General features: G+C 53.2%; 1 protein-coding gene across 1 annotated transcript; it reads left to right on the top strand.

Annotated features, from left to right (window-relative positions):
• Positions 1-7,795: 7,795 nt before the first annotated feature.
• LOC116796671 (zinc finger protein 2 homolog) lies at positions 7,796-10,744 on the top strand (the record flags this gene model as incomplete). The annotated part of the gene is made up of 2 exons (XM_032707458.1): positions 7,796-8,314; positions 9,921-10,744. Coding segments are annotated over 2 exons (1,173 nt in total), but the record flags the coding sequence as incomplete, so codon positions are not given.
• Positions 10,745-12,797: the final 2,053 nt, after the last annotated feature.

Here is a 12,797-nt window from a genome sequence, read left to right as displayed (position 1 = left end):
GGAGGGGTAGGGATAATTCCCCCTCCAATTGAGGGGGATGCTTTGGCTCCTTCTTTGCGTCTTTTGTAATACTGAATGTGTAGTCAGGATATAAATCATCAAGCGACAATATACCACCGACCGTTTGTACTGTTGCTTTCTTTTCTCTTGATGCTATTCTGTATTCCTTTGGGCGTGCCCCTAGTTCTTTTGGACGTGCTCCTTCCCGTGTAGCCGTTTCTTCCTCTCTGGTAACTGCTTCTTCTCTTCTAATCGCTCCTTCCTCAGTCACAACCACTTCTTCCTCTCTCGCAGTCGCGCCTTCATCACTTGCTGTTGCTCCTTCTCCAATTGCTGCCGCTCCTTCGTTCACTACATCCTCTGTTCCTTCTTCTTCTTCTTCTTCTTCTCTTTCTTCTGTGCATTCTGGTTGCGGAGATGGGTCCGTAAGTTCCTTGATCTCCCTTACCCACGTCTTCTTCTTCTTCACAGGGGCAATGATGACCTTCCGGTTCTTAGCTTGAGTCCCGGTCCTAGTGGACTTAGTAGAGATGGTATTGACTTCAAGTTGTGCTTGGACTCCAACTTCTGTGGACCTAATAGGGACATCACTGGTTTCAAGTGGCGTGGTTTGGGTCTCTGTGTCAACCTTAACCCTCTGAAGGTGGTCTATGGCAGCTCGATAAGCATTAGCCAGGCCCCAGCACAAAGCGGAGAATTGCATATTCGGATCTTTGTAGGAAAAACACCCTTCTGCCAAACAGTGGGCCATTTCACCAGAATCAAACATTTGTTCTGGTGTAAACTCCCAATTAATGGGGGGTGACACATGTCCTACTAATCTACCGAAATCTTCCCAAGCTCCATGCCACCCGGAGACTGGCCTGTCTGCAGCCCTTTCCAAAGTTCCAGCGAGTCCCTTTGAGGTGTGATCTTTCCTACAAGAGGGAAAGCAACGGAACCCCATTCTTCCAAGTTTAAGGAGCACTTCCAGTACCTTTATCAATAACAGTACTGTTGCAATAAGATTTATATAGTAATTAGAGCCAATTTTAACCATGGGGATCTCCTTTACCAAACCTTCGATGTCAAAATTAAAGGATGGAAGCAATTCGTTCCATCCATCCTCAAGGTCTGGACGTCTCCCTATAGAGTAGCCTAACACAGGTGTAAAGATGGCTAGAATTATAAGACAAATTAATGAAATAGCCATTGTTTTTTGTTATTATTTCTTCCTGATCCCAAAACAAACTTTTGTTTATATAAACAAAGTTTCCTTGGCTGCTTTCCCAGACTCTGGCAGTGTTCCCAGACCTGTTCCCAAAACAATAGATTGGTTTGCAAAACAACACCGAACTTGGCTGTCTTCCCGGAAAATGTTTATCAAAACAAGCCAAACTTAACCAAAACAACCATCCTCTGCTACCAAAAATGTTGTACAAGTTTCGAGCTGGCTTCCCGCCAAGTCCCCCGAAACTCGACAACAAGGACCCGCCTCCCAGAGAGGGAAAAAAGGGAAAAAAAAACCAAGCAGCCAAAGCTATAGCAAAATATATATATATATATATATATGTATATACTTTACATATGAGACAGATACACAAAAGGAGAATACCACACACCGGGGGGGGAGGGGGGGGGGGGAAAAGGGAGAAGGACAAAAAGGGCAAGGACCGAACAAGTCAAACGGCCAGCCGAAGGCAAACTAGCAAAATCTCACCACTTCCCTTCGAACAGGCAGGATGACCAGACACGGTCCTCGGCTCTCCCCTCACGCAGGCAGATAACGGCAGTCACTGTAGGCCTCGGCTCCAGATAAACCCGACCGAAACAGGGACCCACCGTTCTCGAACCTCGCCGGAGAGGAAGAGAGCGAGATCCCTCCCGCTGGCTTTATTTATACCTCAAGTTACGTAAAGGAATAGCATGGAATACTTCCGTGATCACTTTTCTAGTTCCTTCCTGGCTACAAGTTGGTCTCCAGGAAGGCCTAGAGTGAAACCACCACACTGTGCCATTCCTTCCCAGTCAGGCTCACTTCAGCTTCCAGTACAGTCAGCTGTTGGGATCCCCCTGTTACCCCAGAAATAGAGATGGATTCTGCCCCTACGTATCTTGATGGCATTAAAGTACATTGTGCGCCGGTGTCCACTAAGGCCTTATATCTTTGTGGCTCTGGTGTGCCAGGCCACCGAATCCACACTGTCCAATAGACTCGATTGTCCCTCTCCTCTACCTGGCTAGAGGTAGGGCACCCCTAATCCCGGTCATGGTACTCGTTGTGCTCTTCTTGTGAGTATGACCTGGAGGTCCCTTCAAGAGGATCAGACGTATCATCATTCCTGTACCATCTGGAGTCTTGCCCACGAGAGACTGGAGCAACATTTACCCTTGAAGAGTTCCTTGTGGCACTTGTTCCTCTTTTCAGTTCACGTACCCGGGCTGCTAAGGAAGAGGTGGGTTTCCCATCCCACTTCCTCATATCTTCTCCGTGTTCACGGAGGTAAAACCATAGATTGCCACGTGGAGTGTGTTCTCTCTCCTTAGCTGGGGGACGCTGGCTCCTAATAGCAGAGACTCTTGTTTGTCCTGGCGCGATATGGAAGATCCCTTCCTTAATTTCTTCTCTTAGCTTCTGGTGTCCCTCTTCAATCTTCTCTTCCAGGCTTCGGACATGTTCGGCCAGTTTGGTTTCCACACATGAGACGTGGGCTCGCAGTGGAGCGGTGACAGTGTCTTCATAAATCCTGAGTTTACTGACCAACGCGCCCACCTTGTCCTCTCCTTCCCTCCATTGCAGCGTTGCTAAGTAGCGGGAATACATTTCTGGCCCGAGTCGTGCAAACTTTAACCACATCTGGGATGTGCACTGTACACCATCTGGACTTTTAGGAAATCTTTCATCCTCTGAAAAGATTATCTCCAGTACAGCTAATTCTCTTAAACACCGGATACCTTGTTCCATCGTGTTCCACTGTCCTTGCTGTACGTGGAGGTCCTCCTTACAAAGGTATCTCTCCCTCACACTGGACAACAGTCGCCGCCAGAGGCTGAGAGTTTCCTGCCTCCTTCCAATCCCCTGGTCAATGACGACATCTCGAGACAGGGATCCCAGCTGTCTGGCTTCACTCCCATCTAGGATTGTATCGTTAGCTGCGGCATCCCAGATTCGGAGCAGCCAGGTCAGAATGGACTCATTCGCCTGTCGTGTGAACTCTCTCCGGAGCTCACGTAGCTCACCCAGGGATAGGGACCGAGTGATTATTTCTGGCTCTGTCTCCTCCGGTGGATGTGAAGGTCCTGCCTCTTCATCATCATTTGCTATACGGACTGATTTAGTCTTTGATTTCCTTTTCTGGACAGGGGCGACTGCTATTGGTTTGGGTTGTTCTTCTGGCTCCTCGATGGTTTGTGTGGACACAGTGCCGGTTGATTCATTTCTTTCTCCCTCTGACTCAGCTGTGCTTTGGGTGGACGTGGTACCTGTGGATCTGCTCCTTCTCTCCTCCCCCTGACAGCACTGTACCATGTCAAGTAGTGTCCGGTAGGCAGTGGCCAGGGCCCAGCAGGTTGCTGTGAGCTGACCATCTCTGGAGCTACCAGAGCATTTTCCCTTCACCAGTCTTATCATGCTAACAGGATCTTGCAGTTGTTCAGGGGTGAATTTCCAGATCATTGGAGGAGAAAACTTCTCCAAATACTGGCCAATGTCCTCCCACTTCCCGTGCCACTCAGCATTATCTGCTCCCAGGGTAGGTGTCCAAACAACCTCCCTAGAAGGCCCTGTTCTGACCCTAAACATGGTGTAGACAGTACAGAGCAGACAAAACAACACTAACAATAACATTATGCTGTCCTTAACATCAAAAGGGAACTCAATATTTCCAAAAACTGTTGTAGCAGGTCTGAAGGGGAAGAAGGAGGTGAGAGGCTGGAAACAACCATTCCCCCCTGTTTCCCCAAAGGGCTGGGTGCGATTTTTAATGAGGCCCCAGAGGTAGCAACCCAAACCAGGACAGGCAAACAGGACTGAATATACATTTACAATGAAACTCATTGCTTCTGATGTTATGATGACATAAATATAGTAAACTAATAAAGCAATTTGGATCCCTCTCCCTGGTTTTAAAGAGAGCATCAAAACAGGCAAATAGTTCCCCATTTGTGGAAATATGAACATGCTCAGATACAACATCCACGTGAATGCATCAAACAACATGGTGATCAGGGAGTTTCTATATCCAAATAGACAAATGCTTAAAATGAAATTGTGATTCTGACTTCTCTCTCTCTGCCCCACGTTGGGCGCCAAAAATTGTGCTGGTTTGAAAGTTAACCAGCAGAGGAAACCAAGCCAACTCAAAGAGAGATTACAAGTCAGAATAACAATTTAATAAAATAATACAATAAGTACGACCACACAGACAAGCAACAGGCAATAACCCACAAAACCCAAATGTACAACCCAGCACCCCGGGGCACAAACGAAGCGGTGCTACCTGGGCCCCCCCTTGAGTCCAAAACAAAGGGAGAGGGGAAAAACCTGCTAGTGGGAGAGCTGCTGCAGTCCAACCAAAAGTGGTAATTGTAGTCCGGCCAAGGGTGGTGAAGAGCTGCAGGTTGAGAGCGATGAGCTGCAGTCCTCCTCTGGATCCCACGAGTGGTCCCAAAGGTTCCGAAACTCCAGGTTTATATACTCTCCAGTTCAGGTGGGAATGTTCAGTCCTCCCCTCAGAGCGGGGAATTCCATAAAAGGGTATGAGGGTGCTCATTCCATAAAAGGATATGAGGGTGCTCAGGAACATTCCCCCCCCCCCCACCCCCCCTCGCAGGCCTCCACTGACAACAGTTTCTGGGAAATGGCATGGAGGGCTATAGAATACACAGTTTGGGCTATACCCATTCAGTGATGAATCGGTCCCAGCTGTTCTAACCAGGACAGGAGGTCTTTTCCAGCCTGGCTGATTCTGTGATTCTCTGATTCCCACTCCTATGGCAGCACATGCTTGAGGCTCTATCTACAGGGTGATAGAGATGTCTGTCCATATCTATCTCCAAGGTTAGTCTGTAAATGTGTGGTGTTAGAAAAGCAGGCTAAGTTCTGGGATGGTTCTAGAAGGAGAAGGAAGCCCAGAGGCCAGTGCAAGCAGGCAGCCCTCAGCTTGCACATGATGTCCCCTCCCCGCAGGTTCATGTCCTTGAGCCCAGGCCCTGAGGTGAGGCTGAGAAGTGGCATGGAGGTGAGCCCAGAGCTGTCCCTGAGGTGAGGCTGAGAATAAGTGCAAGGCAGAGGTGCTGCTGAGGAAGGAGAGCCCCGTGGTAGGGCAGAGGTGAAGCTGTGAATGCCCATCCCTGAGAAGGTGCTGTCTCCATCCCCTGTGTGCCAGGTGAGCTGGGGTTTTGCTGCAGAGCTGCGGGCGCTGATTTGAGCAGCTCCAAGTGCTGAGATGGTGGGCACCCAGGAACACAAACTCTGCCTGGCCACGGAGCCTGCAAGGAGGAGCAGAGACAGCTGTGGCAGTGTGGGGGTCCAGGTTGTCCCTGTGCCTTCCCCTGCAGGCCCTGGCTGTCCCTGCTGGGCCCCTGTCCATCCCCATCAGGTCCCTGCCCGTCCCCCCCGGGCTGAGCTCCCCCCAGGAAGTGCCGTGGAGCTGAAGCTGCTGCCATCCCCCCCCTGCAGCCGCTGCCCCAGCCAAGGGAGCAGCAAAGGCAGGGCCAGGAGCAGAGGCAGCAGCAGGGGAGCCCTGGGGGGGCCAGGAAGCTCTTGTGTGGGGCAGGAAAGAGGCGCTGGGCACGAGGCCGGGGCTGTGCCGAGCAGGCCCAGCCCTCACATCCCCCCAGCCAACGCCAGCTGCCCGGGGGGCGCGGGAGGGACCCCCAGCCCGTGTGCCCCACACTGAACTGGCAGAGAGAGAACCAAGGGACAGGGCCACGGGCAGGGCCACGAGTGAGGGACAGCCAGGGCCATTGCAGGGACACGGTGAGGGCACAGCCTGTGGCAGCAGAGCTGCCCAGGGTCGGGGGCAGCCGAGGGTGTTAGGACCAGGCACTGGTGGGGCCGAGCAGAGCACGAGGCCTCTTGCAGGCCCTGGAGCAGCCTCCCACTTGCCAGCCCCGCCCTGGTGGGGTGACACTGTCCCCTCCCTACTGGACATCTTTGGTGGGGCCTTTTGTTTCTCTTCCTGGTTACTGATTCTTGCTGGGGACCTGAGGACCCCTCTGCAATCCCATCCATGGGGCACAATCTCCTCTGCAGAGCTTGACTCACTGCAGACTTTTCAGGGAAATCTGTGCTTGCAGCCTGAGTATGTCCCGACCCCCAGCACTCCCCCTAGGATATTTGGGATGAGTTCCTCCTTCACGGGCACCCGTGGGATGAGGGGGGAGGTGCTTGTTTTCCTGCTGTTGTTGCTCTGTCTTTCCTGCACCTGTTGGGTGAGCGGAGCGGTCACAATGGGAAAGGGGCAAGAGAAGTGACCCAGGAGCCTGAAGTTGGGGAGCGGAGAAGGGGAAAACTGGACAGAGGGGACCTCTGGGATCCCCGGGACAACAGAGTGGAGAACCTGGAGAGGGGGAATGTCTGGGAACGCAGCACCCATAAGGCGAGAGTCAGAGGAGAAGGGACCCTTGGGACCCCCAACACTCCCAGCATCCCTCAGTGGGACCCTGAGCATCCCAGACAGAAGAGACCCTGTGAACCCCAGAGAGGGGGAACTTCTGGGAGAATTTTTTTGGCTAATCTTCATATTTTGGAGTAGCTTTAGCTGAATTTCTGTCGCGACGGAAAGCTCTCAGACGCTTAATGTAAGAATCCAGGAACTTCGTTTATTGAAGATTGACAGCAGCTTAATATACACTCTATAATAGGCTCATGAATATTACAGGGATTAGGCTCCTTATTGGTACACAGTTAGGTGGTGATATCATCTTAACTGCCTTTCATTGTTTACACAGGTGGCTCGTTAAGGGTCTTTGTTTTGTTAATGCCAAGCTCCTGTTTTTCAGCTCAATTTAGAATACCCAAGGACATTGCTGCTTTCTCACGGCCCTGCTATCTCAGACTTCTCACGGGCCTAGTCAGACTGCGTCTTATACTTCAGCAGTTCATCCATGGCCTTAGCCATGTTCATATGTCCTCGCATTTCTAACCAATCTTCTGTAACAAATTTCAACTTTTTGCAGTTTGAGGGACTTAGGGGTCTTCTTGCTATTTCTGAAAGTTTTTTGCCTGAATGTCAGTGGTTTGGGTTTTTCTGAGCTGAATCTTGGTGTTTTGGAGGTTTTTATGGAGACAGGATATCCAGTGAGTTTTAGAGATGGACTTGGGCAGGAGGAACCCCCAAGCCAATGCGCTCAGCCCTTGTTTTCCCCCCATCAGGATTTCTCCTTCCCAAAGCTTGGGCGGATGGAGGAGGAGGCTGCGAGGAAGAGGAAGATGCCTTGGGCCCCCCAGGCAGGTGAGGAGGAAGTCAGTGGCCCTTTGGGCCAGTCTTGTGCTGGCTCTGGCAGCCGAGCATGGCCCCGGCTGCAGGACAACTCTGCTGCCGCCGCCGTCCTGCCAGGGCCGGAGTTGGGGGGGATGTCCTTGGCCTTCCCTCTGGGCCGGAGGCAAATCCCCTCCCTGTCCTTCTTGCTTCCTGCCCCAGGCCCCAAGCCGAGGACGGAGAGCCCGGAGGACAAATCCCCCCGGCAGAAGTTGGTGGGAGAGGCCATTTTGAAGGGCTCCACGGCACAGGAAGACAGCAGGGAGGAAAAGGGCCAGAGATCCCCCCACAGGAGGGGCTCCAAAGCCAGCCCAGGGTGCTCTGAGGAGGAAAGACCCAGCCTGTGCCAGGAAGGTGGCCCAAGCTTGAGGCGGAGCTCTGACCTGGTTGTCCCTGAGCAGCCTCCCAGCAGGGAGAAGCCATTTGAGTGCTTGGAATGTGGGAAGAGCTTCAGGAGGAGCGCTGACCTGCTCAAGCACCAGCGCATCCACACTGGGAAAGGGCCCTGCACGTGTGGGGAATGTGGGAAGAGCTTCAGTGACAGCTCCAGCCTCCTCCGACACCAGCGCATCCACACTGGGGAACGACCCTACATGTGTAGGGAATGTGGGAAGAGCTTCAGGAACAGCTCCAGCCTCATCCGACACCAGCGCATCCACAGTGGGGAACGACCCTATACATGTAGGGAATGTGGGAAGAGCTTCAGGAACAGCTCCCACCTGATCCGACACAAGCACACCCACACTGGGAAATGGCCCTATTTGTGTGGGGAATGTGGGAAGAGCTTCAGACAGAGCTCCAACCTCATCCGACACCAGCAAATCCACACTGGGAAACGACCCGGAAAAGGGATGGGAGAGGTGAGCTAAGGGGAGAGGAGAGAGCGGGAGTGGGGTTGCCATGGGGGTCCCTCCGTGTCCTCACGCATTGATCCCTGGAGAGTGGGGGAGGCTGGAGAGAGGGGGAACTGTGAGAGCCCCGAGAGCCTGGAGAGGGGGGAGCTCGGGCCCCCTGTGCCGAGCCAGCAGTTGAGGCCATGCTGTTGGGGCCAAATTGCCCCTGGTCAGGCTGAACCCAGAGCCCGCCCACGTGTCAGGGGGCCTGATCCGCTCCCTGCTGTCCTTGCCTTGGGGCCACCTCTGGTGTTCCCCCACCTGTGGGGCTGTTTGGGTGCCCTTGGGGGCTGTTGGGGCTGGGCAGGAGGTGTCTTTTGGGGGTGCCGGGCTGAGTGGGTGGCAGAGCCCCAGCAGTGGGCGGGGGGATGCGGGTCCCCCCCTGCGGTGGGGGTTGGTGTTGCTGGGTCAGGCCCTGCCAGCTCCATTGTCAGCCCAGTGCCGGCAGGGGGGACACAGCGGTTTTGGGCCCCCCGGGAGTGCCGGGGGTGGGTGTGGAGCCTGGGAGCTGCCGAGTGCAGAGGGCGGAGCGGGGCGATACCGGAGCTGGGGGATCCCTGGCAGCTTGGAAGGGAGAGCACAGAGAGAGAGGAGCCCCGGGAGCCTGAAACGAGGGGCACGGAGAAGGGGAAGCCTGGACAGTGGGGACCCCAGGAATCCCCAGGACAATGAAGTGGAAAACTTGGAGAGGGGGAACGTCTGGGAATGTGGCACCCAAAGGCAAGAGTCAGAGGAGAAGGCACCTTTGGGACCCCCAACACTCCCAGCATCCTTAAGTGGGACCCCCAGCATCCCAGACAGGGGAGACCCTGCGAATGCTAGAGGGGAGAGACCAGAGAGGTGGAACTTCTGGGAGAATTTTTTGGGCTGAATCTTCATATTTTGGAGCATTTTTCGGCTGAATCTTAGCTTTTTCCAGTTTGGGGGGGTTCATCTCACTATTTCTGAGGGGGTTTTTGCCTGAATATCAGTGGTTTGGGTTTTTCTGAGCTGAATCTTGGTGTTTTGGAGGTTTTTATGGACACAGGATGCCCAGTGAGCTCTAGAGATGGACTTGGGCAGGAGGAACCCCCAAGCCAACACACTCAGCCCTTGTTTTCCCCCCCATCAGGATTTCTCCTTCCCAAAGCTTGGGCGGATGGAGGAGGAGGCTGCGAGGAAGAGGAAGATGCCTTGGGCCCCCCAGGCAGGTGAGGAGGAAGTCAGTGGCCCTTTGGGCCAGTCTTGTGCTGGCTCTGGCAGCCGAGCATGGCCCCGGCTGCAGGACAACTCTGCTGCCGCCGCCGTCCTGCCAGGGCCGGAGTTGGGGGGGATGTCCTTGGCCTTCCCTCTGGGCCGGAGGCAAATCCCCTCCCTGTCCTTCTTGCTTCCTGCCCCAGGCCCCAAGCTGAGGACGGAGAGCCCGGAGGACAAATCCCCCCGGCAGAAGCTGGTGGGAGAGGCCATTTTGAAGGGCTCCACGGTGCAGGAAGGCAGCGGGGAGGAAAAGGCCCGGAGATCCCCCCGCAGGAGGGGCTCCAAAGCCAGCCCAGGGTGTTCTGAAGAGGAAAGAGCCAACCTGTACCAGGAAGGCGGCCGGAGCCTGAGGCGGAGCTCTGACCTGGTTGTCCCTGAGCAGCCTCCCAGCAGAGAGAAACCCTTCAGGTGCTTGGAATGTGGGAAGAGCTTCAGCCGGAGCACCACCCTGATCCAACACCAGCACATCCACACTGGGGCACGGCCCTACACATGTGGGGAATGTGGGAAGAGCTTCAACCAGAGCTCCCACCTGATCAAACACCAGCGCATCCACAGTGGGGAGCGACCCTACATGTGTAATGACTGTGGGAAGAGCTTCAGTGGCAGCTGCAGCCTGATCCAACACCAGCGCATCCACACTGGGGAACAGCCCTACACGTGTGGGGTATGTGGGAAGAGCTTCAGGAACAGCTTCAACCTCTGCACCCAGCAGCTCATCCACACCGGGGAACGACCCTACAAGTGCTTGGAATGTGGGAAGAGGTTTCGGACCAACTCAAGTCTCCTCACACATGAGCAGACACACACGGATGAGAGGCCCTTCTGCTGCACCGACTGCGGAAAGGGCTTCAGCCAGAACTCCCACCTTGTCAGGCACCGGCGCATCCACACAGGGGAGAGACCGTACAAGTGTGGGGAGTGTGGGAAGAGCTTCTCTCAGAGCTCTAACTTGACCAAACACCAGCGGACCCACCAGTAAGGGAAAGCCCTGTGAGTGCCCTGACTGCGGGAAGAGCTTTGGCCACTGCTTCCACCCCGAATGAACCCCCTGATGGTGAGGCAACCCCTGGAGTCCAGTGACTGTCAGTCCATCCCTTTCAACCACAAAGGGCCAGTCCCCTTACACAGGGGCAGGTTCTTCCAACAGAACCCTCCTTGCGGTCTGTGTGGAGATTCCTGCCTTGGCTGGGGACCCCCCATGTTCACTGCTGGAGGTTGAGAGCAGAGAACTCCCCATGAGCGTTGATCTGGGGGAGTTCCAGCCATCTCTAATTAAGAATTATTGCTTTTGTGCCAGCTTTAGTAGAATTGCTTCAACAATTGCTTTAGTGCAGAGCACTGTCCTATCTTATGCTGTACTCCTGGTAGTTTTAGTGTTTCTCTTGTGCAGTAAATAATTCTGATGAAGATCTTCTGTCTGATCATTTGTAACCCTAAATAAGTTCATTTCTATCAATAGTTCTGATTTGCTATCGTTAAAACCTGGGGGACAAAAGTGGTTCAGTCACACCTCTGTAATTCCTCTGAACTGAAAGTGTTGTCATAATCTAAGGCTGAGATTGGATCCAGGAGTCCCCAGCACCCCACAGTAAATTGGGAGCTCAGGGGAGCCACCCCCCTTTGCCAACCCCCCTGTTCCCAAAGACCCCCATGGGACGGTCAGACCCACCAGCCCATCCTCCCTTTTCCACCCTTTTCCCTGTTCCTCCCACTTTCCCATTGTCCCCTCAATCCCCATTTTCCCCCCCAAACAGTTTTGTAGTCCCAACCCCCACTTTTTGTCCCTTTTCCTTTGGTTGTTGAAGGATGAAATGAGGCTGCACACACAGAGTTCCATTTCAGGACTTGTCCGCTGACACTTTTCTGTGTCCCCTTTTATTTCTCTTTTCTTATGAGCAGCACCTGGTGTTGTCTTTTAGTCCACCGGAATTCCCAGTATGGCCCCAAAGCAGTTCCCTGAACCCACACATTCCTCTCCCCTCATGTGCTGGCTGTGTTCAGCCACCAGAGAAAAACACAGACTGGTCATTCAGGCTGGTTCAAGTGCATTTCCACTTGGAGAAACAACCTTCTCTCTCTCCAAGCTCTCAGCCAAGGTCCATCCTCCCTTTGCATTCCCATGAACTCAGTGCAGGTGCAGAGTGACTCCGCTTGGTCCCACCTCTGCCCCTGTTTTGTTTGGACACGCAGAGTTCACGGCCAAGAGGGCCAGGACCTGGGCTTCTTGTCGTTGGGCTTGTCTCATGCGCTTCCAGAGGACTTGGAATATTGAAACCAGACAGATTCTGAAACTCCTGCTCCTGATGCTGCCACAGTGCCCATACACTGGCACTGCAGGCATGACCTGCACTGAATGGCCAGTGCAGCAGGAGCCGTGGCTGTGGTAGCTGCTGTGATTGCTGCAGAGATGATCCAAGCAATCAGCCATCCACTGAGGATTTCTGGATTTAAGAGTTTCCCTAATTCACCGTATCCTGCATCATCCTCCCAGCTTCTTCTTCCCTGGGAGCCACAGTTTGGCTCTTTTGCCCATGGGAATTATTAATGATAAATGGAGGGTAGATACGTTTTGATCTGTGCTACAACTAAAATAAGAAGGATTACTTACAGGGATGTTAAAGGTATTGTCAGTCACACGAATTACAACGTCAGGTGCAGCCAAGAAGGGATCTGAGTGACAGACACACACTATGGCTGTCATTAAGCCAGTAAGAGTTAGTAGACACAGTGAATTCCCCCTAGAACAGTGTCTTCCTAATGGGACACCCGGGCAGGGCTTGCTCTGCTCAGCATTCCCTGCCTCCTCCCAGGATTCTTGAGGGACAGCCTCTGCATCTGCAGAATGGTATTGCAGGCTGGCTCCACTCAGGATAAGGTTCCATCAGAGGGGCTGGAAGCCAGCAGGGTCCTGTGGGAGACAGAACACAAGCACAGCCCTTCCCCACACTGAGCACTTGATAGGACCTTGTCATTCGGTGTCTTCTTGTGGGTTTTTGTTCAATACTTGTTGTAAAATTCAAAAAACAAAGGATAAATACAACTTTGTCTACTTGGGGTGTCACATTCCCCCTTTTTTGCTTTAAGAGTATGGTTTTTAATACAGAGCACACATTTCTTGCACCTGGGATAGACACAAGTGATAAGACCACATTTATGTTTTTTTGATTTTCTCTCTTTTTGTTTTTTCTCTTTTTTCTTTCTT

Source organism: Chiroxiphia lanceolata, chromosome 20 (assembly GCF_009829145.1).
Source record: "Chiroxiphia lanceolata isolate bChiLan1 chromosome 20, bChiLan1.pri, whole genome shotgun sequence".
In the NCBI taxonomy this organism is placed as follows: domain Eukaryota; kingdom Metazoa; phylum Chordata; class Aves; order Passeriformes; family Pipridae; genus Chiroxiphia; species Chiroxiphia lanceolata.
This window is presented reverse-complemented; position numbering and strand designations above follow the sequence as displayed.